Source organism: Aspergillus brunneoviolaceus (genome assembly GCF_003184695.1).
Source record: "Aspergillus brunneoviolaceus CBS 621.78 unplaced genomic scaffold BO95scaffold_79, whole genome shotgun sequence".
Taxonomy (NCBI): Eukaryota; Fungi; Ascomycota; class Eurotiomycetes; order Eurotiales; family Aspergillaceae; genus Aspergillus; species Aspergillus brunneoviolaceus.
Window position 1 is genome coordinate 82,387 of NW_020290809.1, and position 24,530 is coordinate 106,916.

General features: G+C 51.1%; 6 protein-coding genes across 6 annotated transcripts; 4 read left to right on the top strand and 2 right to left on the bottom strand.

The window, feature by feature from the left end:
• Positions 1 to 4,951: 4,951 nt before the first annotated feature.
• On the bottom strand, positions 4,952 to 5,851 carry BO95DRAFT_467827 (60S ribosomal protein eL34; the record flags this gene model as incomplete). Its single annotated transcript, XM_025589320.1, has 4 exons — positions 4,952 to 5,143; positions 5,408 to 5,531; positions 5,749 to 5,762; positions 5,828 to 5,851. The coding sequence occupies 4 exons, from the start codon at positions 5,849 to 5,851 to the stop codon at positions 4,952 to 4,954; spliced, it is 354 nt and encodes a 117-aa protein (XP_025437952.1).
• Positions 5,852 to 6,106: 255 nt separating this feature from the next.
• Positions 6,107 to 13,788, top strand: prp8 (U4/U6-U5 snRNP complex subunit PRP8). The gene has a single exon (XM_025587518.1). It carries the CDS (start codon positions 6,393 to 6,395, stop codon positions 13,449 to 13,451), a length of 7,059 nt encoding a protein of 2,352 aa, XP_025437953.1. The 5' UTR covers positions 6,107 to 6,392; the 3' UTR covers positions 13,452 to 13,788.
• A 1,851-nt stretch (positions 13,789 to 15,639) lies between these two features.
• On the top strand, positions 15,640 to 16,153 carry BO95DRAFT_266996 (uncharacterized protein). The gene is made up of 2 exons (XM_025581551.1): positions 15,640 to 15,877; positions 15,965 to 16,153. The coding sequence occupies exons 1-2, from the start codon at positions 15,739 to 15,741 to the stop codon at positions 16,060 to 16,062; spliced, it is 237 nt and encodes a 78-aa protein (XP_025437954.1). The 5' UTR covers positions 15,640 to 15,738; the 3' UTR covers positions 16,063 to 16,153.
• Positions 16,154 to 16,911: 758 nt separating this feature from the next.
• On the top strand, positions 16,912 to 18,383 carry BO95DRAFT_267022 (MYB DNA-binding domain protein). The gene is made up of 2 exons (XM_025581552.1): positions 16,912 to 18,155; positions 18,226 to 18,383. Exons 1-2 carry the CDS (start codon positions 17,283 to 17,285, stop codon positions 18,346 to 18,348), a joined length of 996 nt encoding a protein of 331 aa, XP_025437955.1. The 5' UTR covers positions 16,912 to 17,282; the 3' UTR covers positions 18,349 to 18,383.
• Positions 18,384 to 18,913: 530 nt separating this feature from the next.
• cox5b (cytochrome c oxidase subunit IV) lies at positions 18,914 to 20,110 on the top strand (the record flags this gene model as incomplete). The annotated part of the gene is made up of 6 exons (XM_025583032.1): positions 18,914 to 19,004; positions 19,166 to 19,222; positions 19,438 to 19,596; positions 19,700 to 19,800; positions 19,860 to 19,950; positions 20,016 to 20,110. The coding sequence occupies 6 exons, from the start codon at positions 18,914 to 18,916 to the stop codon at positions 20,108 to 20,110; spliced, it is 594 nt and encodes a 197-aa protein (XP_025437956.1).
• Positions 20,111 to 22,630: 2,520 nt separating this feature from the next.
• On the bottom strand, positions 22,631 to 24,480 carry BO95DRAFT_456614 (purine-cytosine permease family protein; the record flags this gene model as incomplete). The annotated part of the gene is made up of 6 exons (XM_025588416.1): positions 22,631 to 22,714; positions 22,769 to 23,474; positions 23,528 to 23,641; positions 23,694 to 23,766; positions 23,821 to 23,974; positions 24,031 to 24,480. 6 exons carry the CDS (start codon positions 24,478 to 24,480, stop codon positions 22,631 to 22,633), a joined length of 1,581 nt encoding a protein of 526 aa, XP_025437957.1.
• Positions 24,481 to 24,530: the final 50 nt, after the last annotated feature.

The window sequence follows — 24,530 nt, forward strand, 5'->3', positions numbered from 1 at the left end:
GTAGTAGTAGTAGTAGTAGTAGTAGTAGTAGTAGTAGTAGTAGTAGTAGTAGTAGTAGTAGTAGTAGTAGTAGTAGTAGTAGTAGTAGTAGTAGTGTTGAGTGTACCAATTCATTTCCCCTTTCCATTCTCCTCTCACTGCAAACTCCTAGGTACCGCTATCTGCCCGGCCCTTGTCCGCTGTCCCCACCACCCTCTACAAACGGATATGCGCCAGAACTGTTGCTTCCATAGCTTCAAGGCCGTCTGCGGGAAAAGACGAGCTATGAGACGCGTGCGTTAGGTCCAGTACTCGGCTGCCATAGTCCGATCTGGGTTTCACCGGGCGGCTTTCTTGCCTCGCCAATCAACTGGAACAATAATATCCACTTCAGCCTTTTTTTTTCTTACAAGAAATTGTCGATGCTCAAATAGCTAGCACGTGACGGTACGGCAAGCAGCATCTGGCTTACTGGCTTTCGCCGGACTGGCAGCATCTAATCTCGATTTGACAATGTGTCAAAGATTCGTCCTTGGGTACCTAAGGCACTCACACGCCCAACCTGACACTTTTCACTTGCTTATCCACTTTTCTTAGCCAAAATTAGTGTACGGGGGCATCAAGGATCACTGCCACCAGATGCCATGGTCGGGGGACAGCTCGCTCCGAGATCTTTTCGCAAGCAAGGTGGAGTACACCAAAACAATTTGGTTAGAGCAACGTTGAATGGATATCTTCTTTCATCCTGCTTTACGGACAAGCCCAAGATCCTTGAGGCTTTCGAGGATTAAGGACTTCGGAGCGAGCTGTTGAGCTGCGACCAGTATGGAGGGTGCGATGGGCCTACCACGCTGGATATAGATGCTACGTACTAACTAGAAATTACTGACTAGACTAGACTAGCTCTATTGACTCTCGGATAGTGGAACCATCGTAAGGTTCGATCATTTCGTGTTGAGCATTTCACTCCACCATAGTGGGCAGACGGTGGTATCGGCAACGTTGCCCTTCGCAATGGTCCCGACTGGCTAATCAGCAATTGCAAAAAAGCGAGAAGGGTTGCCCATGGCTCGATTGTCCGATTTATGGAACTATTTCAAGAGTCATCCATCATGTCTACACTCTATACACTCTAAATGTAACAACCTACACACATAAATCAGCCTGCTATTGGACTGAATCTCGGCCTTTCTTCCTTTGTCTCTTTCTCATCCAAGTGCCGACATGTTGGTAGAAAAATGCAAGTCATTACACCACTTCCCTGTTTATTATGATGGGACTAAAGTACCTTTTACTATCTCTAGGATAGCGCGGTGATCTTGGGGTAGCAGACCAACGCTAAGCTGACCGTAGCCGAACTAGGGCGTTTCGTCTATGCTGTACAGTAAGTAGTAAGTTAAGTTACTGTACATCCTGTACATACCCCTAGGCTTCTAAGTCTCAACTCCCGCTTCCTAAGATTAGGCTGATTGAGGTGGTCTTCTTTCTTTGTATTTGTATTTTTTTCTTTTCACAATGCGTAAGTGCCCCATTGGTACTTTTGCCCTAAACGTCTTGTTACCGCACAACGTACTGATGCTTAAATATTCAGCTACGAGGGGCCCAGACTTGTTCGAATCGGGAGCGAAGGTATATTCTTGAAGCCGACAGGCTGGGAAATAAAGTACGTCCTGTAGCTGAAGGTCGTCTTGACCATTTCCCGCTCTCAATCGATCTCGGTAGTTCTTTCCCTCCAGCCACAGGGCGTTGAGTACACCGAAGGCAATTCATGCCCCCCAAAGATTTGACACGAACGATGTGAATGCATCCAACCGCGAACCCATCGCTCGCGGATGCACGTCTTAGTCTAAAGGTAAAAAGTTAAGATCAGGAAGACAAGACAGCAGTGGCGAAAGAATTCGGATCACGAGCCCTTTGCCGATCTACCCACTCTTTCTTGATTCTTTTCATTCAGCAAGATTACCTTTTTTTTTTATCTGTGAGTTGATGAAATGTGGAGTCCTATATCACAACTCTGATCTCATAAGATTGCCGATCCACTGGTGGTGTGATACAGATCCGGACGACATCTCAGTCTCTCTTGAGCAGAGCAATTTGGGCAGCTCTCAACATTCGTCATGCTGCTTCAGCTTGATTCATCCTGTGTCATCAGGTCACCTGTCGCCGCTCACTAGTACAGCTCTTCTACTGGATGAAATCGGACAGTGGCATCGTACTTGTGGGAAGAAAGCATGTACTGGTACTTTAGTACACACTGGCGGCAGCCGGCAACTGGGGTCAGCACAGCACACTACTAACCGTACATCAATGTACCCCGTGCTAGCTTGAAATGGTTGGTTGCCTTCTTCTTCTTCTTCTTCTTCTTCGCTTTGGATGTTTCTCGGTCCAATCTCCGACATGCTGGAGATGCAATGAGCAGTAAGTTCAGTAGTGTCCGCTCCCCTCTTCTTGCTACACTAGGGTAGGATTCCCTGTCCATTGCCCATCACTAATTTCATGCCCCCTCCTCCCCCCTACCCCCCTGTTTCCTTTGTCTCTGACCAAAGGAAGCTAGCAATAACACAAAGCATCTAGTCGAAGTCACATCGGTGGCGTATGTCCAGTTGGTTGGCGGTAAATAGACAATTATTAGTCAGGACAGAATGTCACTAAGTACTAAGTACAGTATTCATTTTATCCTCAACATGCTGACAGTCCGTCCAGCACTAGTCGCAGCACGCTATTGTATCCGACCAATGACCGCTGCATCTTGAATTTGGCTTGCCGATGCACGCCGACTATCATACAACGATTGCGTCTTCTTTGATAGACTCAGAGGGACGAAAAAGAAAATTGAACCAGGCAACATCAGGTTTGACGGAGGATGGACGCCGTCAAGTGGCGGTGGGAGATTGGCTTGTGGCCCAGGTGCTTATCTCCTTCCTTCTTAGATATCGCTCTGAAGATCTGAGACTGCATCTCCATCAGCTCTTTCACCGCTGCATAGGAAGGTTGCAGAAAAATACAGCACCGGAAGTGGGCGAAAGGTGAGGGAAAGGCATGGATGGAGAGCGATGTCCCCCAGTGTCATCCAGGATTTTGATTACGGTTATCCAACAGACGAGAGTGTTGACGATTACAAAGACGAGGAAGATAACTACTGACTTCTCAGAATGGCGGTATTGCCAATCATAGTCCCTGCTGTGCTAGACAGGGGCTACCTATTTCTTTACCTTCGTTTCCGCCGCTTGACGCGCCCATATTTTCGGGCTTATGCAGCCTCGAAATAGAGGAGTGTTCTAGGTCCCTCTCTAGAACCAAGATCACTGACAGTGCCTAGGAGGAGCACTTGCCCAGGCTGCAGGCTAGCTGACAGCTTCCATCTCGCCCGGACACTGAATTGGCCAGCGGCTGTAGGCGAGTCCATGATGCAAAGGAACAGCACCACAGGAACTGAGACGGAACCCCCGCCTGTCAGTTGCCTGTCAGCTGCAGAACATCCTGCTCTAGTGCGCCGACATATACAAGGGGGCCGATCCAATGGACAGAAAAGGTATCGCTGGTTTTGATGGGAGGGTGCTATGGCTTGGAATTAATTGCGTCAAATAGAGGAACTTTGAGCATTGAATGCTGACGACGAACAAAGAATCGACACTCGACTTTTAGTTTATGCCCGGTAGATGTGACAATGGGACATGATCAAAGGGATTTCCTACAATCCCATTCTCCCCAATCATTGAATCAAGTTTGCCTAGCCTGTTGCTGTGTTTGCCAAGTGGGTGCCAGTATGCGGGCAGCGTCAGGGTCAGCCCTCCATAAAAAAATGCGCAAAAAAGAGAACTAAGGTGTCAGGAAAAGCAAAGAATTTTTTTTTCTAAAAAAAAAACCAATGACAAAAGGAACTCCGGGTATCACAAAGCAAGCCATCTACTCATATCATAGTCAACCAAAGACCTGGGGAAATAGCCGTGGGACAAATCCATGCTTCCTACTTGGCTGTGATCGGCCATTGAATATACCTCATATACCTACTACCTACCTACCCCTACAGCGGTGATCTGAAAGACTCCGCGGAGGTAGGAAGAAGACCGTGGGAGGTATGGTCATAGACGCGCCGCGCACCTCCTACCAATGCTTGCTAGCAGGGCTCTGGAGGTTCCAGCCTTGTTGTATGCTTGCTAGGTATGGCTTGTTTTGTTTTGTTTTTCTGCTGCTTCCGAAACAGTCATCCCTGACACTTAACGGAACCGTTCAGTACTTTGGGTTTCTGCTCTTGCCTAGCCCTTCGGCCCTTGTTTTTGGCGTGTTTCTCTCACCCTGTAGAAAACCAGGCCCTTGGCCCTCCTTCGCTGGATAGTGACGCAAAGGCTCGCCTATTGCGGCAAGTGTCTATAGAAGCCTGAGCCTGAGCCCGAGCCTGCGGTTATGGGGGAAGCCACAAGTATGGCATGAACTTCCAAGGCACGTTGGACTGCTGCATTTAGGCGGCTTTGCGACAGTTGAACCTTTTTCCATTACAGGAGATCACTCCAACGAGAACCGTAAATCCTGTCGACGTGAAGACAAGGGCCTAGATCTTGAACTAGCCTTTGAAGCTTGTCATCGAGAATGAGGTGAAATACAAGCTAGATGCGTACGTACTTCACGTCAAGACGTGCTTCTTACTCGCAGGGTGCAGGGTGAGTATTAGATTGCCACGAAGGCCAAATGTCACGGAGACATGTGCTTTCGGGTGTCAAGCCCGGCTACACCGGCAGGGCCGCAGGAAGGAATCCTTTTCTACAGTGTCGACACGCGAAGGGAAATCAACTCGTGAGTTCTTGGAAATCAGCATGGGCGCGAGGAAAATTCTCAATTCATGAATATAATTCATTGATTCACGGGCCTTTATTCTGCCGCGCTAGCCGTCCGTTCCCAGCTAATTTTAAAAATTTTCCATGTTCCGCTCCTTGATTAAAGACAACAACACAAAAGAAAACCGTCAGGGACGCATTTAGCGCTTGCCGGCAGCCTTCTCCTGGGACTCCTTGAGGACCTTCTTGACGATCTTCTGCTCCTCAATCAGGAAAGCGCGGACGATGCGGTCCTTGACGCAGCCAGCGCAGCGGGAACCACCGTAGGCACGGCTGACGTTCTTCTTGGGGCGGGAGATCTGAGCGTACTCGCGGGGGCGGAGGGCGGGGACCTAGAAGTGGTGACGGAGCCATGATCAGCCAACTGCGCTTTGCTGGATTTCCTTGCATTGTCTGCCTTTCTCCCTTCCCGTCTCTTTTCTTTTCGAATTGGCGTTGAGGAAAGAGATTTTTCTTCTGTCGAAGTCTGCGAATCTTCTTCCCGGTCGATCGAGCGCACCCGCGCACCACATATTGTCGGAGATATCGTGATTGTCGTTTTTGACTTCCACCTCCCAAAACTTCCGCTCGAACAGGAATCACTGGGGTTTACTCACACCAGGGAGCTTGATGCCACAGTCACCGCACTTGGGAGCGGTACCCTTCTTCTTGATGTGAAGGTAACGGAGCTCACCGCCAGGGGTCTTGATGATCCGAACCTGGTTGGACCGCGTGTTGTACCTGTAGACGAGGAAAAAAATCCATCAATATTCTTGTCCATCATGAAAATCGCATTGAAGTCGAAAATCCCCGCTCTTCAGCAAATTGTCTCTCATCGCAGAACAAAATCGAGCACACTTGTGATTTGCACCGTAGCGATCGAAAACAAAAAGGCTGGTGGGAGCCAAAAGGGATGAGGAAACACTGTGAGGGCTGGGAAAAGAAATTTCAAACGTACGGGTTCCGGCGGCGCTGCAAAAGAGATCAGAAATTAGTATCCTGCTTCAATTTACCTTCCGGATAACAATTTGACTCACGTATTGCAATCTGTTGTTCGCCATTTTGTCTGTCCGTACCTCGAGGCTGGGGTGGTCAAGGAGTTGGCGGCGGCGTCGTCGGGTTGTCGTCGTTAACCTCGTAGAATTCTCGCAGGTAATCTGGATTTGTGTGGGTTTCGCTCGGAGCCCTGGGCGGCCACGCTAGCGCAGATTTGGCGAGACTGCGCTAATCCCAACCCGGACTAGTGCCGGCCCGAGCAGAGCCGCCACCTCTTTTCAGACTTGCTTCATCTAAGGCCAGGTGCCAGAAGTGAGGAGCTTTGCTATCACCCGTGGCGAGAAGGGGATCGTCTAGGCGCGGTTCTATCTTACTTTCCGGGGTTGACTACCCATTATAATCATTGCCCTTTTTTCTTCTCTTAACGCGTTTGATACTCACGCAATCACGACTTACATTCCCCATCTGAACCGATGAACACGCGATAGTCCCAGGACCTTTTCCACCTCTCGACGTGATCATTGACGCGACTCGTGTACGAGCATCAATCAACGTCGGATTAGGAAAGAGAGGGGACATACCTCTAACCGTATCCCCCAATTCACCATGGCGTCTCTACCTCCTCCCCCGCCTCCCGGCTGGGGTGCGTCGGCGCCGCCCTCGATGCCTCTGGCTCCGCCACCGCCAGGATATCAACCGCCGGCCGATCCGAATGTCGCAAAGTTCGCTCAGAAGAAGAACGAATGGCTGCGGACGCAACGGAACCGCTTTGGCGAGAAACGTAAGGGCGGATTCGTCGAAACCCAGAAGGCCGATATGCCCCCGGAGCATCTGCGGAAGATCGTGAGAGACATCGGCGACGTATCGCAAAAGAAGTTCAGCAACGAGAAGCGTAGCTATCTGGGTGCGCTCAAGTTCATGCCCCATGCCGTCTTGAAGCTGCTGGAGAACATGCCCATGCCCTGGGAGTCTGCCAGGGAGGTCAAGGTGCTGTATCACGTCAATGGCTGCCTGACCCTGGTGAACGAGACCCCCCGCGTCATCGAGCCTGTGTTCCACGCCCAATGGGCGACCATGTGGGTGTGTATGCGGAGGGAGAAGAGTGACCGGAGACACTTCAAGAGAATGCGCTTCCCTCCATTCGATGACGAGGAACCTCCGTTGTCGTGGTCGGAGAACATTGAAGATGTGGAACCGTTGGAACCCATCCAGATGGAGCTGGATGAGTCCGAAGATGCAGCTGTCTATGAGTGGTTCTATGACCACCGGCCTCTGCTGGATACGCCTCATGTGAATGGACCGAGCTATAAGAGCTGGAACTTAACTCTTCCACAGATGGCCACCCTTTATCGACTCAGTCATCAGCTCTTGAGTGACGTCGTCGACCAGAATTACTTTCACATGTTCGACTTGAACAGTTTCTTCACCGCCAAGGCGCTGAACGTCGCTATCCCCGGTGGCCCTCGCTTCGAACCACTTTACAAAGATATCGATCCCAACGATGAAGACTTCAGCGAATTCAACGCCATTGACCGAATCATCTTCCGCGCGCCCATCCGAACGGAATACCGCGTCGCATACCCCTACCTGTACAACACCCTGCCAAGAAGTGTCAAGCTCTCTTGGTACTCTCATCCTCAGATCGTCTACGTCCGGACCGAAGACCCCAACCTCCCTGCTTTCTACTTCGACCCCGTAATCAACCCCATTTCATCCCGGTCCGTCGCCCCCAAGAACATCACCGTCAGCCACGAAGATGAGATTTTCGGCGATGGCGATGAGGACGACTTCGAACTCCCTGGCGATTTCGAGCCTTTCTTCGGCGATGAAGAACTATACACTCCAGACACGGCCTCCGCTATTGCCCTGTGGTGGGCTCCTCACCCCTTCAACAAGCGCTCTGGCAAGATGGTGCGCGCACAAGACGTTCCTTTGGTGAAACAGTGGTATCTGGAACACTGCCCACAGGGCCAACCCGTCAAAGTCCGCGTCTCTTATCAGAAGCTTCTCAAAACCTATGTGCTCAATGAGCTGCACAAGAAGAAGCCCAAGGCCCAAAACAAGCAGAATCTGCTCAAAACTTTGAAGTCTACGAAGTTTTTCCAGCAGACTACCATCGACTGGGTTGAGGCTGGTCTGCAGGTTTGTCGCCAGGGTTTCAACATGCTCAACCTCTTGATTCACCGCAAAAACCTGACCTACCTTCACCTCGACTATAACTTCAACCTCAAGCCTGTCAAGACCCTGACGACCAAGGAGCGAAAGAAGTCACGTTTCGGAAACGCTTTCCACCTGATGAGAGAAATCCTCCGCCTCACCAAACTGATTGTCGATGCGCAAGTACAATACCGCCTGGGCAACATCGATGCCTTCCAGTTGGCTGATGGTATCCTTTACGCCTTCAACCACGTCGGACAGCTGACTGGTATGTACCGTTACAAGTACAAGCTGATGCACCAGATCCGTTCCTGCAAAGACTTGAAACACCTGATCTATTATCGGTTCAACTCCGGACCCGTGGGTAAGGGTCCTGGATGTGGTTTCTGGGCTCCGGCGTGGCGTGTTTGGCTCTTCTTCATGCGTGGTATCATTCCTTTGCTTGAGAGATGGCTCGGAAACTTGCTGTCTCGTCAATTCGAGGGTCGCCACAGTAAGGGTGTTGCCAAGACAGTCACCAAGCAGCGTGTGGAATCTCACTTCGACCTTGAGCTTCGTGCTTCCGTCATGGCTGACCTTATGGACATGATGCCGGAAGGCATTAAGCAAAACAAGGTCAACACGGTCCTGCAGCATCTCTCGGAAGCATGGCGATGCTGGAAGAGTAACATCCCTTGGAAGGTCCCCGGTCTCCCAGCTCCTATCGAGAATATTATTCTGCGGTACGTTAAGAGCAAGGCTGATTGGTGGATTTCTGTCGCTCATTATAACCGTGAACGTATCCGTCGGGGTGCTACGGTCGACAAGACGGTTGCAAAGAAGAACCTTGGACGACTTACACGTTTGTGGCTCAAGGCAGAGCAGGAGCGACAGCACAATTACCTCAAGGATGGTCCTTACGTGTCATCCGAAGAGGCTGTGGCCATTTACACGACCATGGTGCACTGGCTCGAGTCCCGCAAGTTTTCGCCGATCCCGTTCCCTAGTGTCTCTTACAAGCACGACACCAAGATCTTGATTCTTGCTCTTGAGCGTCTGCGTGAGGCCTACTCTGTCAAGGGCCGACTTAACCAGAGTCAGCGTGAGGAACTCGCTCTCATTGAGCAGGCTTACGACTCTCCCGGAACGACCTTGGCCCGTATCAAGCGCTTCCTCCTGACCCAGAGAGCGTTCAAGGAAGTTGGTATTGATATGAATGACAACTACAGCCACATCAACCCCGTGTATGATGTTGAACCTATTGAGAAGATCACCGACGCCTACCTTGACCAGTATCTATGGTACCAAGCGGAGCAGCGCCATCTCTTCCCTGCTTGGATCAAGCCTTCGGACTCGGAAGTTCCTCCGCTGCTTACATACAAGTGGGCGCAAGGAATCAACAACTTGTCCAATGTTTGGGAGACCGAGGACGGTGAGACGAACGTCATGATCGAGACTGAGCTTTCTAAGGTCTATGAGAAGATGGATCTTACTCTGTTGAACAGAATGCTGCGTTTGATCATGGACCACAACTTGGCCGACTACATTACCTCCAAGAACAACGTCCAGCTTAGTTACAAGGACATGAATCACACCAACAGCTACGGTCTGATTCGGGGTCTACAGTTCTCTGGCTTCGTGTTCCAGTACTATGGTTTGATGATTGATTTGCTGCTCCTTGGCCTGCAGAGAGGTAGTGAAATGGCTGGCCCCCCTCAGAGCCCTAACGACTTCCTGCAATTCAGAGACCGTGCAACTGAAACCAGACACCCCATTCGTCTTTATACTCGCTATGTGGACAAGATTTGGGTCTTCCTTAGATTCTCTGCGGACGAGTCTAGAGATCTGATTCAACGTTTCTTGACTGAGAACCCAGATCCCAACTTCGAGAACGTAATCGGTTACAAGAACAAGAAGTGCTGGCCACGCGACTGCCGGATGCGTTTGATGCGACACGATGTCAACCTGGGTCGTGCCGTTTTCTGGGATCTGAAGAACCGCCTGCCCCGGTCGATCACCACCATCGAATGGGATGATACTTTCGCCAGTGTATACAGCAAGGACAACCCTAACCTCTTGTTCTCCATGAGCGGGTTCGAAGTTCGCATCCTCCCGAAGTGCCGCAACCAGAACGAGGAGTTTTCGGTGAAGGATAGCGTGTGGTCCCTGGTCGACAACTCGACTAAGGAGCGCACTGCGCATGCTTTCCTGCAGGTGACGGAGGAGGACATCCAGAAGTTCAACAACCGCATTCGGCAGATTCTGATGTCGTCTGGATCAACGACCTTCACCAAGATCGCCAACAAGTGGAACACCGCCTTGATCGCCCTCTTCACCTACTACCGTGAAGCTGCGGTGTCCACTGTCAACCTTTTGGATACGATCGTGAAGTGTGAAACCAAGATTCAGACTCGTGTCAAGATCGGATTGAACTCCAAGATGCCTTCGCGTTTCCCTCCCGCCGTGTTCTATACCCCGAAGGAACTTGGAGGTCTGGGTATGATTTCGGGCTCGCACATCCTCATCCCCGCCAGTGACAAGCGTTGGTCCAAGCAGACGGACACCGGCATCACCCACTTCCGCGCGGGTATGTCTCACGACGAGGAGACGCTGATCCCCAACATCTTCCGGTACATCATCCCTTGGGAGGCCGAGTTCATCGACTCCCAGCGGGTGTGGATGGAATACTCCCAAAAACGCCAGGAGGCGCAGCAGCAGAACCGCCGCTTGACGTTGGAGGACTTGGAGGACAGCTGGGACCGCGGTCTGCCCCGTATCAACACTTTGTTCCAGAAGGACCGCAGCACCCTCAGTTTCGACAAGGGCTTCCGTCTCCGTGCGGAGTTCAAGCAGTACCAGTTGATGAAGAGCAATCCGTTCTGGTGGACCAGCCAGCGTCATGACGGTAAACTGTGGAACCTCAACGCCTACCGTACCGACGTCATCCAAGCGCTGGGTGGTGTCGAGACAATTTTGGAGCACACGCTCTTTAAGGCTACGGCTTTCCCTTCTTGGGAGGGTCTGTTCTGGGAACGCGCCAGTGGCTTCGAGGAATCGATGAAGTTTAAGAAGCTCACGAATGCCCAAAGATCTGGTTTGAATCAAATTCCTAACCGTCGGTTCACTTTGTGGTGGTCTCCGACCATCAACCGTGCCAATGTGTACGTCGGTTTCCAGGTGCAACTAGACCTTACGGGTATTTTCTTGCACGGAAAGATCCCTACGCTGAAGATCTCTTTGATCCAGATCTTCCGTGCGCACTTGTGGCAGAAGATCCATGAGTCTGTTGTTATGGATCTGTGTCAAGTTTTCGACCAGGAGCTTGAGCAGCTCGGTATCGAGACTGTGCAGAAGGAGACTATTCACCCTCGTAAGTCCTACAAGATGAACAGTTCTTGTGCCGATATCCTGCTTTTCGCAACGAACAAGTGGAATGTCACCCGTCCTTCCCTGCTGTTCGATACCAAGGACGTGTATGAGCCGACTACTACCAACAAGTTCTGGCTTGATGTCCAGCTCAGATACGGTGACTACGACTCTCACGATATCGAGAGATACGTCCGTGCCAAGTACCTGGACTACACTACTGACAGCATGAGCATCTATCCTTCCGCAACTGGTTTGATGATCGCCATCGATCTCGCATACAACCTCTACTCCGCTTATGGGCAGTACTTCCCTGGTTTGAAGACTCTGATCCAACAAGCCATGGCGAAGGTCATGAAGGCCAACCCGGCCTTGTATGTGTTGCGAGAGCGTATCCGGAAGGGTCTGCAGCTGTATGCTTCGGAAAGCAACCAGGAGTTCCTCAACTCCCAGAACTACTCTGAGCTCTTCAGTCCACAAATCCAGCTTTTCATCGACGATACCAACGTCTACCGTGTGACCATTCACAAGACCTTCGAAGGTAACCTTACGACGAAGCCTATCAACGGTGCTATCTTCATTTTCAACCCTCGCACTGGACAACTGTTCTTGAAGATTATCCACACCAGCGTTTGGGCGGGTCAGAAGCGTCTCGGTCAATTGGCGAAATGGAAGACGGCCGAAGAAGTTGCAGCGCTCATCCGGTCTCTGCCTGTTGAAGAGCAGCCTAAGCAGCTTATCGTCACTCGTAAGGGTCTTCTGGATCCTTTGGAGGTGCATTTGCTGGACTTCCCCAACATCTCTATCCGTGCTTCGGAACTGCAGTTGCCTTTCCAGGCTGCGATGAAGGTCGAGAAGCTCGCTGATATGATTCTTCGGGCGACTGAGCCCCAGATGGTTCTGTTCAATCTGTACGATGAATGGCTGAAGTCGATTTCCCCTTACATTGCCTTCTCTCGTCTAATTCTGATCCTGCGCGCTCTCCACGTGAACATCGATAAGGCCAAGATCATTCTCAGACCTGATAAGAGTGTCATCACCCAAGAGCATCACATCTGGCCCACGTTGTCCGACGAGGATTGGATGAAGGTTGAAGTGCAGCTCCGCGATCTCATCCTCAATGACTATGGCAAGAAGAACAATGTCAATGTTCAGAGCTTGACGAGCAGTGAAGTTCGTGACATTATCTTGGGTATGGAGATCAGTGCACCCTCGCTCCAGCGCCAGCAAGCCGCCGAGATCGAGAAGCAGCAGGAGGAGCAGAAGCAGCTTACCGCTGTTACCACGAAGACGCAGAACGTTCGGGGTGAGGACATCATTGTCACCACCACGTCGCAGTACGAACAGCAATCCTTTGCTTCGAAGACTGAGTGGCGTACCCGTGCTATCGCGACCTCCAACTTGCGGACTAGGTCGAACAACATCTACATCTCTTCTGACGAGGTTAGGGATGAGGGTTACACCTATATTATGCCTAAGAACGTCCTCAAGCGATTCATCACCATTGCTGATCTGCGTGTGCAAGTTGCCGGTTTCCTTTACGGTAGCTCGCCACCCGACAACGATCAAGTCAAGGAGATTCGCACGATCGTCATGGTTCCTCAGGTTGGTAACACGCGTGAGGTTCAATTGCCCCAGCAACTACCCCAGCATGACTACTTGAACAACCTCGAACCTCTTGGTGTGATCCATACTATTTCCGGAAACGAGCCACACTATATGACGGCCGCGGATGTGACGCAGCACGCTCGCTTGATGAACGCCCATCCTTCTTGGGACAAGAAGACGGTTACGATGACTGTTTCCTTCACCCCTGGATCGGTTTCACTTGCCGCGTGGGGACTCACTCCTCAGGGCTACAAGTGGGGTGCTGAGAACCGGGATATGACATCGGACCAACCCCAGGGGTTCTCGACTAGCATGGGCGAGAAGTGCCAGCTTCTGCTCAGTGACAAGATCCGTGGGTACTTCCTTGTTCCGGAGGATAATGTCTGGAACTATAGCTTCATGGGAAGCTCCTTCGGTAGTGTGGAGAAGCGGCCAGTGTATGTCAAGATCGACACGCCGCTGAAATTCTACGACGACCAGCATCGCCCACTGCACTTCCAGAACTTCGCTGAGCTGGAAGATATCTGGGTTGATCGTTCGGATAACTTTGCGTGATTGATGACTTTCGGCGGCGTTGGATGATTTCATGTCACGTTCCTCTTCTCATGGGTTTCATATTCTTGTCTTTGTAGCTAGCCTTGATTTTCCTTTTTTTTTCCCTTTCCCTCTTCTCCTTAATCCTTCTCCTCTTCCGATTTGTCTTCATTCCAGCAGAAAAATTACTTCCCCTCATGTGTTGTTACAGCGATTATTGGTTGGCATCTGGGATCGAAATTGAGGGGGGGGGTTGATGGTGATTCAATCAGGGGGTTTCACTTGTATTGCTGTACCATATTTGTATGTAGCCTACCTGGTGTCTTAGATGCTAATTGAATCCGACGATCATTGGTTGATCTTGAAGAACTGGATCTTGGCCATGTGTAATGCTAAAGTCCCAAAGTGCCAAAGTGCTGTTACACTAACGGTGTTTTGGTCCTAGGGGATCGACCATGTGGGTGTGGGCTGGAAACTTACCGTCAATCATCATCGGAGAATGATCCGTTTTTTAATATCGGGACCATGTGTGAGTCCACTTAAGTAGGTTTGTCGTGGTAGTTGCTTAACTCAGTGAGGCCATGCAGATTGCAGAAATGAATTTAAGGTGGATTGACTGGTTGCACCAGTGTGGGTTGATCAGCAAACCTCGACTCGATGGCTGACACGAACCGGAACGAACGAACCTCGAAGGACCGGAGAAGAATTTGATTGTGTGTTGCTTGTTTCAATTTGACTCGTAGTTTGTTGATTATTGTTATGGTTATTGTTATTGTTACTTATTTAATTATTGTTTGCCTGATTGTTCTGCCTCAGCTGCTTTCCTTCCTGCCTTTTCTGGTGTAACTACAGTACAGTATATTTTTTTTTCTCCCACCGTGGACCTGTTTCTTTTTCTACTCCATCTTGTTGTTGCCCTGCTGTGCCCACCACAGCAGTGTGGAAAAAGTGCCCCGAAAACCCACATTCTTTTGATTCTGATTTGAATCAGTCCTTCTTGCTTTTCTTTTCTCTCCTTCTTCGGCAACAGCGGCTCCAGCTAGCTCTCAAACAGTGCCTGCCCCTAGTTCGTGGCTTCAAAACCACCGCCCGTTGCCCGTATTCCCGCTCACGTCCGAGTCATCACCGTTCGTGAACTTCGTGCTATCTTTAGTTCTAAAGAATAATGGACAGCACTGGTCTGGTTTACGTTTGAAACCAAGCTCCTCCGCTCCTTCTCAATCTCCCTCCAGTGGTTCGATGAAATCTAATCATTGCGTTCTGTTTCACCACTGCTTCAAGAGCTCAAGCCCTCCGGGGGTGGGAATAAAGTCAAAACACGCCTGTCGGAATAGCTTGCCTTGTGCCGCAAGCCTGCACGCCTGCAAGATGCAATGGGCACAGGTCCCACCAAGTCCGACTCCGAGACCAGCCCGGAGTCCGGAGCCTACGCCCAGTTAAGGCTACTTCAACGCCAGGCTCTGGAGGGGTCTTACGTGTTGTGTATAAGCTCCGTTGCTCTACCCGTGGACATGATTCATGACAGCCATGCTCATTGACTAAGTAGGCAATAGAGCGGGCTTAAAACCGCCCGCAACAAATCATCGGTGGCTATCAGCTCTAGGCCTCCATCCCCTCCCCCTCCCCCCCCCTCGTGCGCCCACACCCACTCGCGGGCATAGACAATCATGACACCCACGCGCTAAGCTCTCGGCCTCCGACCGTTGTCGGGGCTCGTCCGCCAGGGTAATCTAACAGACACGAGCAAATAAGGTTGACAGACGCTCTCACGAAAAGGGTCAGTCCGGCCTTTCCATTGTTGATGGGGTCACTGTCTACTCAGTACGGAGTAGCAAAAGCCAAGGGAAAGATGGTTTTATCATGGTCACCCTGTCTAGTGACCTCCCGGCGCAAGGACCCAGAGCGAAAGATTCCCCCGTGAGAGACCAGTCAGAGGAACAGAAAAAGGGGAAAATAGACGTGGACAAACGGTTGGACCTCGAAGCTAACCAGCCACTTTTTTTTTGTGCGGGCGGCACGATGCTTGCAGACCATATCCCGAAGGTTGCTGTATCCTTCTCAACCTATCTATCTATCAACCTATCTATCTATCGAGTGGATGTGGGTTAGGCGGTGGTTGAGTTCCCGCGCCTCCTGCCCCCAAAAGGGCCCCCCCAAAGCCTTTTTCGGGATTATATACTCTCTAAGACTCCACCATCACTCATGAGAAGGCTCGGCCGGAACTCACCTGCCTAGTCATGATGATGGCCCACTAAACAACAAACTAGCCCTTCTCCCGCTAGTGGTTCAACTCACCCTGTTCAGGTGGATGTCTCGCACGACGACTGCTCTCATTCCTCCTCCGCTATTGGCGTTTCACTGGGTGGAGTTGCTGCGACGACCTACGATGGGCCTTGTTCTGACAGGGGGCAAATTCCCTGAGCGAGTTAGGAGCACAACAGCAACAGGTTTGACTCCCTTAACCCGAATCCACAGAGCCCAGAGGTCACTCAACCCACGTTCGTATCCAATAAGTTAACTTAAGATTATGTTAGGCCTACGTATGGATTGGGCTTGGATCTCCCCGCTTCTAGCTGATCAATCATCCAGAATGATGTCCAAACGCCGCCAGAAGCAAGCTGGGCGCCGATAACCCATCCAGGAAACCTCTTAGACTCTTTGTCTATATTAGTGTTTCATACTTGTACAGTATCTCCCGGCAGTTGACTCTAAATTCCTTCTCCACGACTGTCTGCCATGCCTTGGCAACCACCAGACGGGCCGGCGGAAGGCAAATCGTAGCCTCATCCTTCGACATCGCTGGCTCTGCTAGCTATGGCCGTTGTTCACACTGGGCCCCTCTGCAAACTAAGCTTGACTGGAATGCCGATCCGTCCGTCAAATGGGGGATTTATTTTCCCAGCCCACCTGCACCATCCTGTATTCGGGCTGTATGGAGTATCTCCGTGTCTCGTCGAAAATCCCCCAGTACCCTCTTATTTATTACTTTTTTTCCCTTTCCAGAACCTTACAACTACCGCCCATTCTGGCTGAACTGGCCTATATATCCTAGAATAAGTCGAGTCACTGCACGGGACTTTTACATGCAGCTGGAAGAAGTATCCCGGCATCGCCTCCACTTGTCTCTTCCCCATCTGTTTCTGCATCTCCAGTGACGGGGCTTGACGGTTTTACATCTTGGCCGTCTTGACCGTTTGCTTCCCATTATAGAGGCCTGTGGCTTGACTCTGTAGATTCGGTTGAGTCGGAACCAAATTTGAGGTGCAGCAGACGGATGCAGGGTTACTGGCAATTTCCGAAAAACTTGGTCTTCAACGTTTTCTTGATCTAGGTGAGTGCGTTATCGCTTATATATCCATCATGTTTACCCTGCCACTGGTTTGGTTCTTTCTCCTCATGTTGGCCAGACCGTGCGTCGCCTTCAAGTGTCCCGCTTTTCCCTTCAAATGCGTTCGGTTGCTTTCGATGAGGCCTCTCTATTTCCATCCATTTCCCGTGGGATGAACAAGTTCTTTGACTTGGCGCTTCGGTCACGTCAGTCCGTTTATTCAGCCTTTCCCTAACCTCGACTAGTACTGGAAAACTGCTTTGAACAACGCGATTCTGTTGTGACGAGACTGCGATCTCAGCTTGCGAGACTTTAGATGACGAGAGATATTGGCTGATGCTCAACCCACTGTCAACTTTGGAATCAAGCTCTTTTTATCACTGTTTTATTCTCGAATCCAAACTCCGTCCTATCAGCGAAAGACCTCTTCTACTGGGACCGACTCCCTCGAACTCACCTCTTACCATTTTCTAAGCCGCGTTGAGCAGCCTGCCAGGGCTTTCAAGCTCTAGCGGCGCAGATGTATGTCCGCTACTCTGGCGGATCCGTATCGTGACTATGCGATTGAGTACTCTCAACATGCCACCTGCAAGCCCGAGCAACAGGAAAGCACGCTTGTTTATCACACGCCACAGCCGCACCTCCACCATCACAAACAGGCCGAACCCCCCTTCTCGCAACCGCATTCTCACAGCAGCGCAGCATTCTCACAGCATCATGCAAGCGCGACCGTCCTTCCAACGGCAACCCCTCAGCCATCAGTGCATGATATGCCACAGACCGTTGTCCTTGGCCATACGCCGATGCTCCCACGGCAACTTCCCGTCCAGTATCCCCCACCCAGCTTCGAAATCCCTCCACTCCACCGTGGCAAGAAACGGCCTCATTCAGAGACAGAAGGAGATGAAACAGACCATGGTCTTAGACCTCAATTATCGGTCCTTCCCGCAGACGGGCCGGCCGAGCATGGTCACTCGCCGGAGATGCTCTTCTCTGTCCACGGGGCACCGTCCCAACAGCCTCCGATGCCAGGGCACGGCTTTGGGCACGCAGAGTCAGTTGGGCTGCCGCAACACCACCACCACCATCGCCTCCCGCCCCATGCGGCGCTGCGGACCCCTGGGCGCCATGGTATGAATGTGGAAGCCTCGCCTATGCCGTCGGGTCCTCCGAGTGTTGTAGGCCAGCCCGGGATGCCTGAACCGGCTCCCCGGCCTCGAGGCCCCAAACTAAAGTTCACACCGGAGGAAGATGCTCTGTTAGTGGAATTAAAAGAAAACAAAAACCTCACTTGGAAGCAAATTGCGGACTTCTTTCCAGGCCGGACGAGTGGTACCTTACAGGTTCGATACTGCACCAAGTTGAAAGCGAAGGACGTCACCTGGAGCGATGAAATGGTAGGTCTCTTCTTATGCAAGGATATACCTCTGCGTATGTGAAGTGGTGGGCTAAGACAAATCAAAACAGGTCCAAAGACTGCAACGTGCCCTTCAAGAATACGAGAACGATCGGTGGCGTATCATCGCAGGGAAGGTCGGCAATGGCTTCACACCAGCCGCTTGTCGCGAGAAAGCGACGCAACTTCAATGACTGTCATTTGAATATAATCTTACTACGTCCCATTACTCTGTCTAATGTCTCACATAATGCGTTCATTTGTCACGTTATTCCTCGATGTGCAGATACGTAGGAACTGGTTGTGAGGTTCATGGCGTGGTCTGACACCAGAGGGGGGTCTAATGTACGGTACGGAGTAGATTGATTGATAGTGTATGATAAGTCGATTCTGCTGCAGAATGAGGGGCCCTGCGCCGGTCTCACTTTGCAGGCGCTAATGCTCACTAAAGCAGTGGCTCGTCTCGTGGCAGCGGCCATATTCGTCAGGCAGTGAGGCTAGGCCCTACGTTGACGCAAAGAGACCCTCCGCGCAAGCCATGTAGCCCTAAGCCCTGAGTCCATGTCCCGATGAAGCTCATCTGCTCAAGTGGCTTCTGCGGCCGGCCGTTGTAGCTCCGCAACCAATCATCCCACACGGCTGACTAAGACCATACGACCACGGGCCGAAGCGGCTTCAAACTCACCTCAACCTCCAAACTCCCTCTCCTCCAAACGTCTCGCCTTGTCTGCCGTCATTGCATCACTATCCACCAGGACAATGTTCCTTCAACGCACAGCCTTCGCCCTCGCCAGGCGCACTCCCACCCGGGCCATTGCTGCTCGCCCCTTCTCCTCCTCTGTTACCCGCTGTACGTGACCCTCAGAGTCAGACCAAGACCGCCTTTTTAGCCCACCCCAGAGACCATCGACCTGTGTCTGTGTGCTCCAATGGCGTCGACATCGGTCAATTCTATCTCCTAATGCATTCTCGGTATTGGTACATGCACTGACATTGGCTCTTCACCTCTAGTCGACCAGGCCAAGAAGTGGCAGGTCAGCAAGGAGGGCAAGATCCTGTCTTTCGAGGGTAGGTACCCGCACATCCTCATCGTCGCGCAGACGTCAATTGTTCGAGCCTGCTTCACTTGCACCATCTTCCCTGGGCTTCTTCCGCGAGCGGCAGGTGCAATTGAGGGGGTGAGGGCAACTGTCGAGCTTCCGCGCTGCAGGCATTCGGATTTTACGGATCGTATGATGTTTCCCCGGATCTGATGCTAATTGTGCGCTTTTCCTGTCCCACAGAGATCAAGACCGAGGAAGACCTTGTCCCCCCTGGTGCCAAGCCTGGTACCATTCCCACCGACATCGAGCATGCCACCGGTCTCGAGCGTCTCGAACTTACCGGAAAGATGCAGGGCATCGACATCTTCGACATGAGACCTCTGGATGCCTCCCGCAAGGGTACGTCGAATTTCTGGCCGCGGGATTTATGTCCACCGGACGTGGTGCCGGCTGTGGATGTAATCGATAATCGTTTCGGGTTCCTGACATAAGTGAACTGCAGGAACTCTTGAGAACCCCATCATCGTCAACGGTGCCGGTGATGAGCAGTACGCTGGTTGCACTGGTTTCCCCGCCGACTCTCACCAGGTTAACTGGCTCACCGTAAGTTTTTGCTGAATCCCGACTCATCATTGGACCTTGCTCGGATACTGACCGGCTAGGTCTCCCGTGACCGCCCTATCGAGCGCTGCGGCGAGTGCGGCAACGTTGTCAAGCTGAACTACGTTGGTCCTGAGGAGGACCCCCACGCCCGTAAGTTATCGTGGCATTACATCATCGGTTGGGCACACTTGCTAACGAATGTCCCTCGCGGCCAGATGACCACCACGGCCACGACCACCACGGCCACCCTCCCCATGAGGAGCCCAAGACCTTCGCCGACTACGTCAAGCCTGAGTACTGGTACCGGTAAATATTTGACACTTCCACAATGGAGCGATTGTCTTTTATCTTGATCCATTCCCAGTAACGTGGGAATGGGTTCTTTGCAAATGGGTTCGATAAAAGGACAACTGTACGTGTACAAAGACAGGACAGGGACGGAAAGGAAGAGCGGAAATCGAGAGAGGAGAGCTCAAGAGGGTCGTTCGGGAAAGACGAGAGAGATGTCACAGGAAATCGTCCGGATGGAGCTAGCAATTGGTCTTCTGTTTTCTTTAATATTTTTTGAGGAATGCTGTGTATGAGAAAACCCATGTGGCTTTTTTACTTTTTTCACTCTACTTTCTCCCCCGACATACTCATAGGTGTCTTGTCCTCTCTCTCCCCTCTCGTTCTCGTTCTTGTTTCCCGGCCCGACCTGTCTACCTCTGTATTTGTGGTTTGACCCCTTGTGCACCTATCTATCTCTTTCTGCTGGGTCTTCGTCTGTATTGTTGTTGTGTTGTTTTCAAGACTTCTGGTTTTCGGCTAGCTTGTATGCCTGTAGAATAAGTTGGAGCTTTGGGTGAATTAGAGGATGTTTTGCTTCGCTGGCTATAAAAGAGAATTATGCCTTTCGGGACTAAGCCCTTCCGAGCCCTAGACTGTTGTCGAGGAGGGAGGTCGGTTTTTGGTCTGGTTATATCTGTGGAGTAGTATGCGCTATCCGAGATGTCACACTGATCATTGATGTCATTGACTCTAGCTTGAGCTGGAGCTGGAGCATATCACCGAAATGATGCATCCCACTTCATGAGGTATAAATGAATGCTGTTGCTCTACACAGTTTTAAGATCTCTACCTGAGTTGACTGCGACAGTGGTAAGAGATTATACCCATCCATCCCGTTTTGGCAAGAAAAGAGAAAACGAGCAACAAGACTTAACCTCGATATATCAATCGCGAAAAAAAAATTCTACAATCGCACAAAGTGTAAAACAAGAAAAGATACCTCATCTCAGTTTCTACCAAGTCGTAGCAAGCTTAGCCAGGAGGGAAAGGTGGGTGTCCGCCGGGGTGTGGCATCGGGGCGGTCAAGCCGCGGAGAGATGAGATGCGTAACTTAGTCTATGGCATGATGTCCTCCAGTCCGCCCCGTACCCGTACAGCTAACTTAGCTAGTAGTCCAACGGTTCCCCTGCTTCCTTATCCTTGCCCTTGCCCTTGCCCTTATCCTGGTCCTTGTCCCCGGACCGGCGGGCCGGCTGCTCGCGGGAAACCTGTCACGGTCATTTGCCCGAAGTACTGTAGGCTACGGTTACTGCACCCTACAACTCCGGAGTACCAGGTTACATTTCTTTCTCCTGTGTCGTGATTACTCTCAATCTCCAGGATATTTTAGAGCCAGATAGGTTTTTTCGGGTAGACTACCTATTCTGTCCAGTATGTCAGATTCATCTACTAATTACTCCGTAGTGAACGATGGCCCGGATGCTTACGGTGGGGAGGGAGCTGAGCTGAGCTGAGCTGAGGGAAGTGTGCTCTTCCCGAATAGGCAAGAGACTCGGGGTTTAATTACTAGTCTGGTTTGATTTGTTTTCTACTCCCGGGTAGTTGTTGTAGATAACTACCTGATCATGATTTTTATATGTGAAGAGTAGATTAATCTTAAACTACCTTCTGGACTGCTGGGAGTGGACTAGAAAGATGTGAGGTGATCGTACGTATTAATTACTGACTTTTTTTTTGTTTCATTTGTTTATTTTAGCCTGGCGTGGGTGGGTTTAGGGTGCGTCGCGGGGGGTTTTTCCAGACAGGGCCCTGCAGGGGAAGGCGGAACTGCCGAATGTGATGGGATGGGTGTGGATGGGATGGCGGTTCATTCCGCCATCAGATCAGGGAAGATGGTGATCATCCTTCGGGCCAGTTATGTCTATGTATTCCGTAGTGCAGGAGATTGTTCGGTGATTTTGTGAGTATGATCTGATTGACACAGGCACTGGCAGGGCAGATTGAGCTTGATAATGGATTGGTCAGCATCCCACGCATACTCCTGAGCTTGGACTCGTATCGGCGGCCGAAGCTGGAATTCTAGATCGACCAAGGTCATTGGGTTGTATGAATCGGGATGAGGTTGGTTGGGAATATGCGATGTGGCGTTGGTGGGGGATTTTGTGCGTCGGGTTGCACTCGTTGGTGTTGTCAAATGTACGGAGGACTTAACATGCGGCTCTTCAATGCTGCGTCCTTAATTGACTTTTGTTGATGTTTTGAGCATCTCAATCCGAAATAGTGGCTTCTTCTAACAATGCAATCAATATAATGTGCTCGAATGAGCAATATTAGATAACTGCTATAGTCTAAACAAGACAATGAAGTCTGTGCTCCCCATACCATGCGTGCCATAACAAGCATCGTATTATACAATAGATTATAACTTTTATGGCTCGTCTTATATCACCCTGATGACCCCTTCGACTGACCTGACTCGCACCAAAAACATTTACACTTCAATCCAGCTCCCCCTCAGCACTCGCAGAGCGAATTCGGTGTTCAGAATGCTTCATCATGATCACCGACCGAAGTAACGCCGCTCGAGGTACCGAAGAGGAGGATACACCAGGCCTGTCCAGGAGAACGCGACATAGAGGCCCATCTGGTTCACACGTCAGTGGGGGAACACGGCAAGCAAGACCCAGAAACAACTTACATCAGCACCATACTCGCCCACCAAGCGCGCGATGGGTCCGATATACCACACCTGCGCCATGCACAGAATCGCACCGGCCCAGCCAACCAGGAAGGCGATCAAAGCAGCGATGCCAACGGGGAGCTTAGACGGATCGTTCCAAGCGTACCAATTGTACCCGCTACGGAACCGGAAGATGAACTGTTCTTCCAGAATGATGACCACCCACATGACCACCCAATAGCCCATAAGAGCCAGGAAGTTGGTGAAGATATCAGAGAGGTTGCTCCGGCCGGCCAAGGCGCATACAGTGAAGATCACTGCTCCGAAGGTGTTCCAGAGCACTCGCGGAACCTTTTCCGCATAACGTCCGAGAATCTGGAAGTCGACTCCAGCCGAGTAGGAAGGAGCCACGGTGTTGGCGATCAAACCCAGCGCGACAACCACCGAGCAGAATTTGCCAAACCCACCCAGCGGACTAAAGCCTTCGACAATGAGGGCTCCTGCACCGACGGAATATGCTTCGCTATATTTCGCATAGTTGGCGACACCTGATCCGAGGCCAGCACCGCAGATGATCGCCATGGTGAACGAACACGTCAGCCCTGCTAGAGAGAGAGAGGAAAGGGTCCATTTAGAGGTATTCTGGGGGTAGTAGACAAAGAAGTCCGCTGCAAGTGGCGTGTAGGTTATTGCGGAACTAACACAGAGGGAGAAGAAAGACAATCTAGATTGCGAATGGTCAACTTGGAACAATAGGCTAAGTATCAAAGAGGTTACCTGTTTCCAGCAATTGTGCGAGCGTCCCCGGTGGACGAGGCCGAAAGGTCGAAATGTTTTGCGGAGACGCCAAACAATATGGAGACCACAACAAGCTGAGGAAGAAACGCAAAGCTAAAAGCAAGTTAGCGCCAGCTTGGATAAAACAAGATGAAGCGTAGCGCACCGTTCGTAATAATGAAAGACTTGAATGCCAAACGTGGCAATGATCCAGGTGATGATAGCGATAATTACAATACCTTCCAGATTGTCAGTATAGTCACGTTAAGCGACTGTCAAATGGGACGACGCACCCACAGCAACCGACATGTTTCCATGCGGTGACACAGCAGATAAGATTTGGCCGCCCACCACCGAGTCGATCAGACAGTAACCAAGCATTTGAATCAGATTCAAGATGACGATCAGCTTGCTAGGCCACCAGCCCATAGAGTAGCGTCCGAATGCCTGGGGACGTGGAGTTTAGCGGACACGCCCAAGCAAATGCTTCATCTTTCACTCACCATAGTCCGAATACCAGATACTGGACCTCGAGTAGCCATCCATGCCGCGGGAATGCTACCAAGCAAAGCCCCGAAAACGGCGCAAAGCGCCGTATCGCGGAAGCTCAGACCATAGGTAGCAGGGCCCAGCATGCCGAGAGTGATATTGTTGGCAGCCAGATTAACAGAGACCCAGAGCAGAAACGACTGCAGGTACGCAACCCAGGTCAACTTGGTCATCCGCTCATTCTCTGGCACGCGTTCGATACCGCGAGCCTCGAAGTTGTACTCGACCAATTGCTGCTCGAATCTCTTGATATAGGAGGTCAAGCGCGTCGGCGCACGCGCCGTCCGATTGATATTTTCTTCGCCATTGTCCATGGGACGAGAGGTATCATAACCTGACTGGACGTTGGCAATGTCCTTTTCAGAGGAACGCCTCATGGCGGCGACTGGTTGTTCGGAAGACATGCTGTTGCGGTTGGTCAGTACAAACCGGTCCAAAGAAGCGGGATTGATAA

What these genes read in the sequence shown, in the direction of transcription:
- prp8 (XM_025587518.1), top strand. Translation starts at nt 6,393, where the DNA reads ATGGCGTCTCTACCTCCTCCCCCGCCTCCCGGCTGGGGTGCGTCGGCG.
- BO95DRAFT_266996 (XM_025581551.1), top strand. Translation starts at nt 15,739, where the DNA reads ATGTCTCGCACGACGACTGCTCTCATTCCTCCTCCGCTATTGGCGTTT. An exon ending in TAGGAGCACAACAGCAACAG is followed by an intron (nt 15,878 to 15,964) that starts GTTTGACTCCCT and finishes AGATTATGTTAG; the next exon opens with GCCTACGTATGGATTGGGCT.
- BO95DRAFT_267022 (XM_025581552.1), top strand. Translation starts at nt 17,283, where the DNA reads ATGTCCGCTACTCTGGCGGATCCGTATCGTGACTATGCGATTGAGTAC. An exon ending in TCACCTGGAGCGATGAAATG is followed by an intron (nt 18,156 to 18,225) that starts GTAGGTCTCTTC and finishes AAATCAAAACAG; the next exon opens with GTCCAAAGACTGCAACGTGC.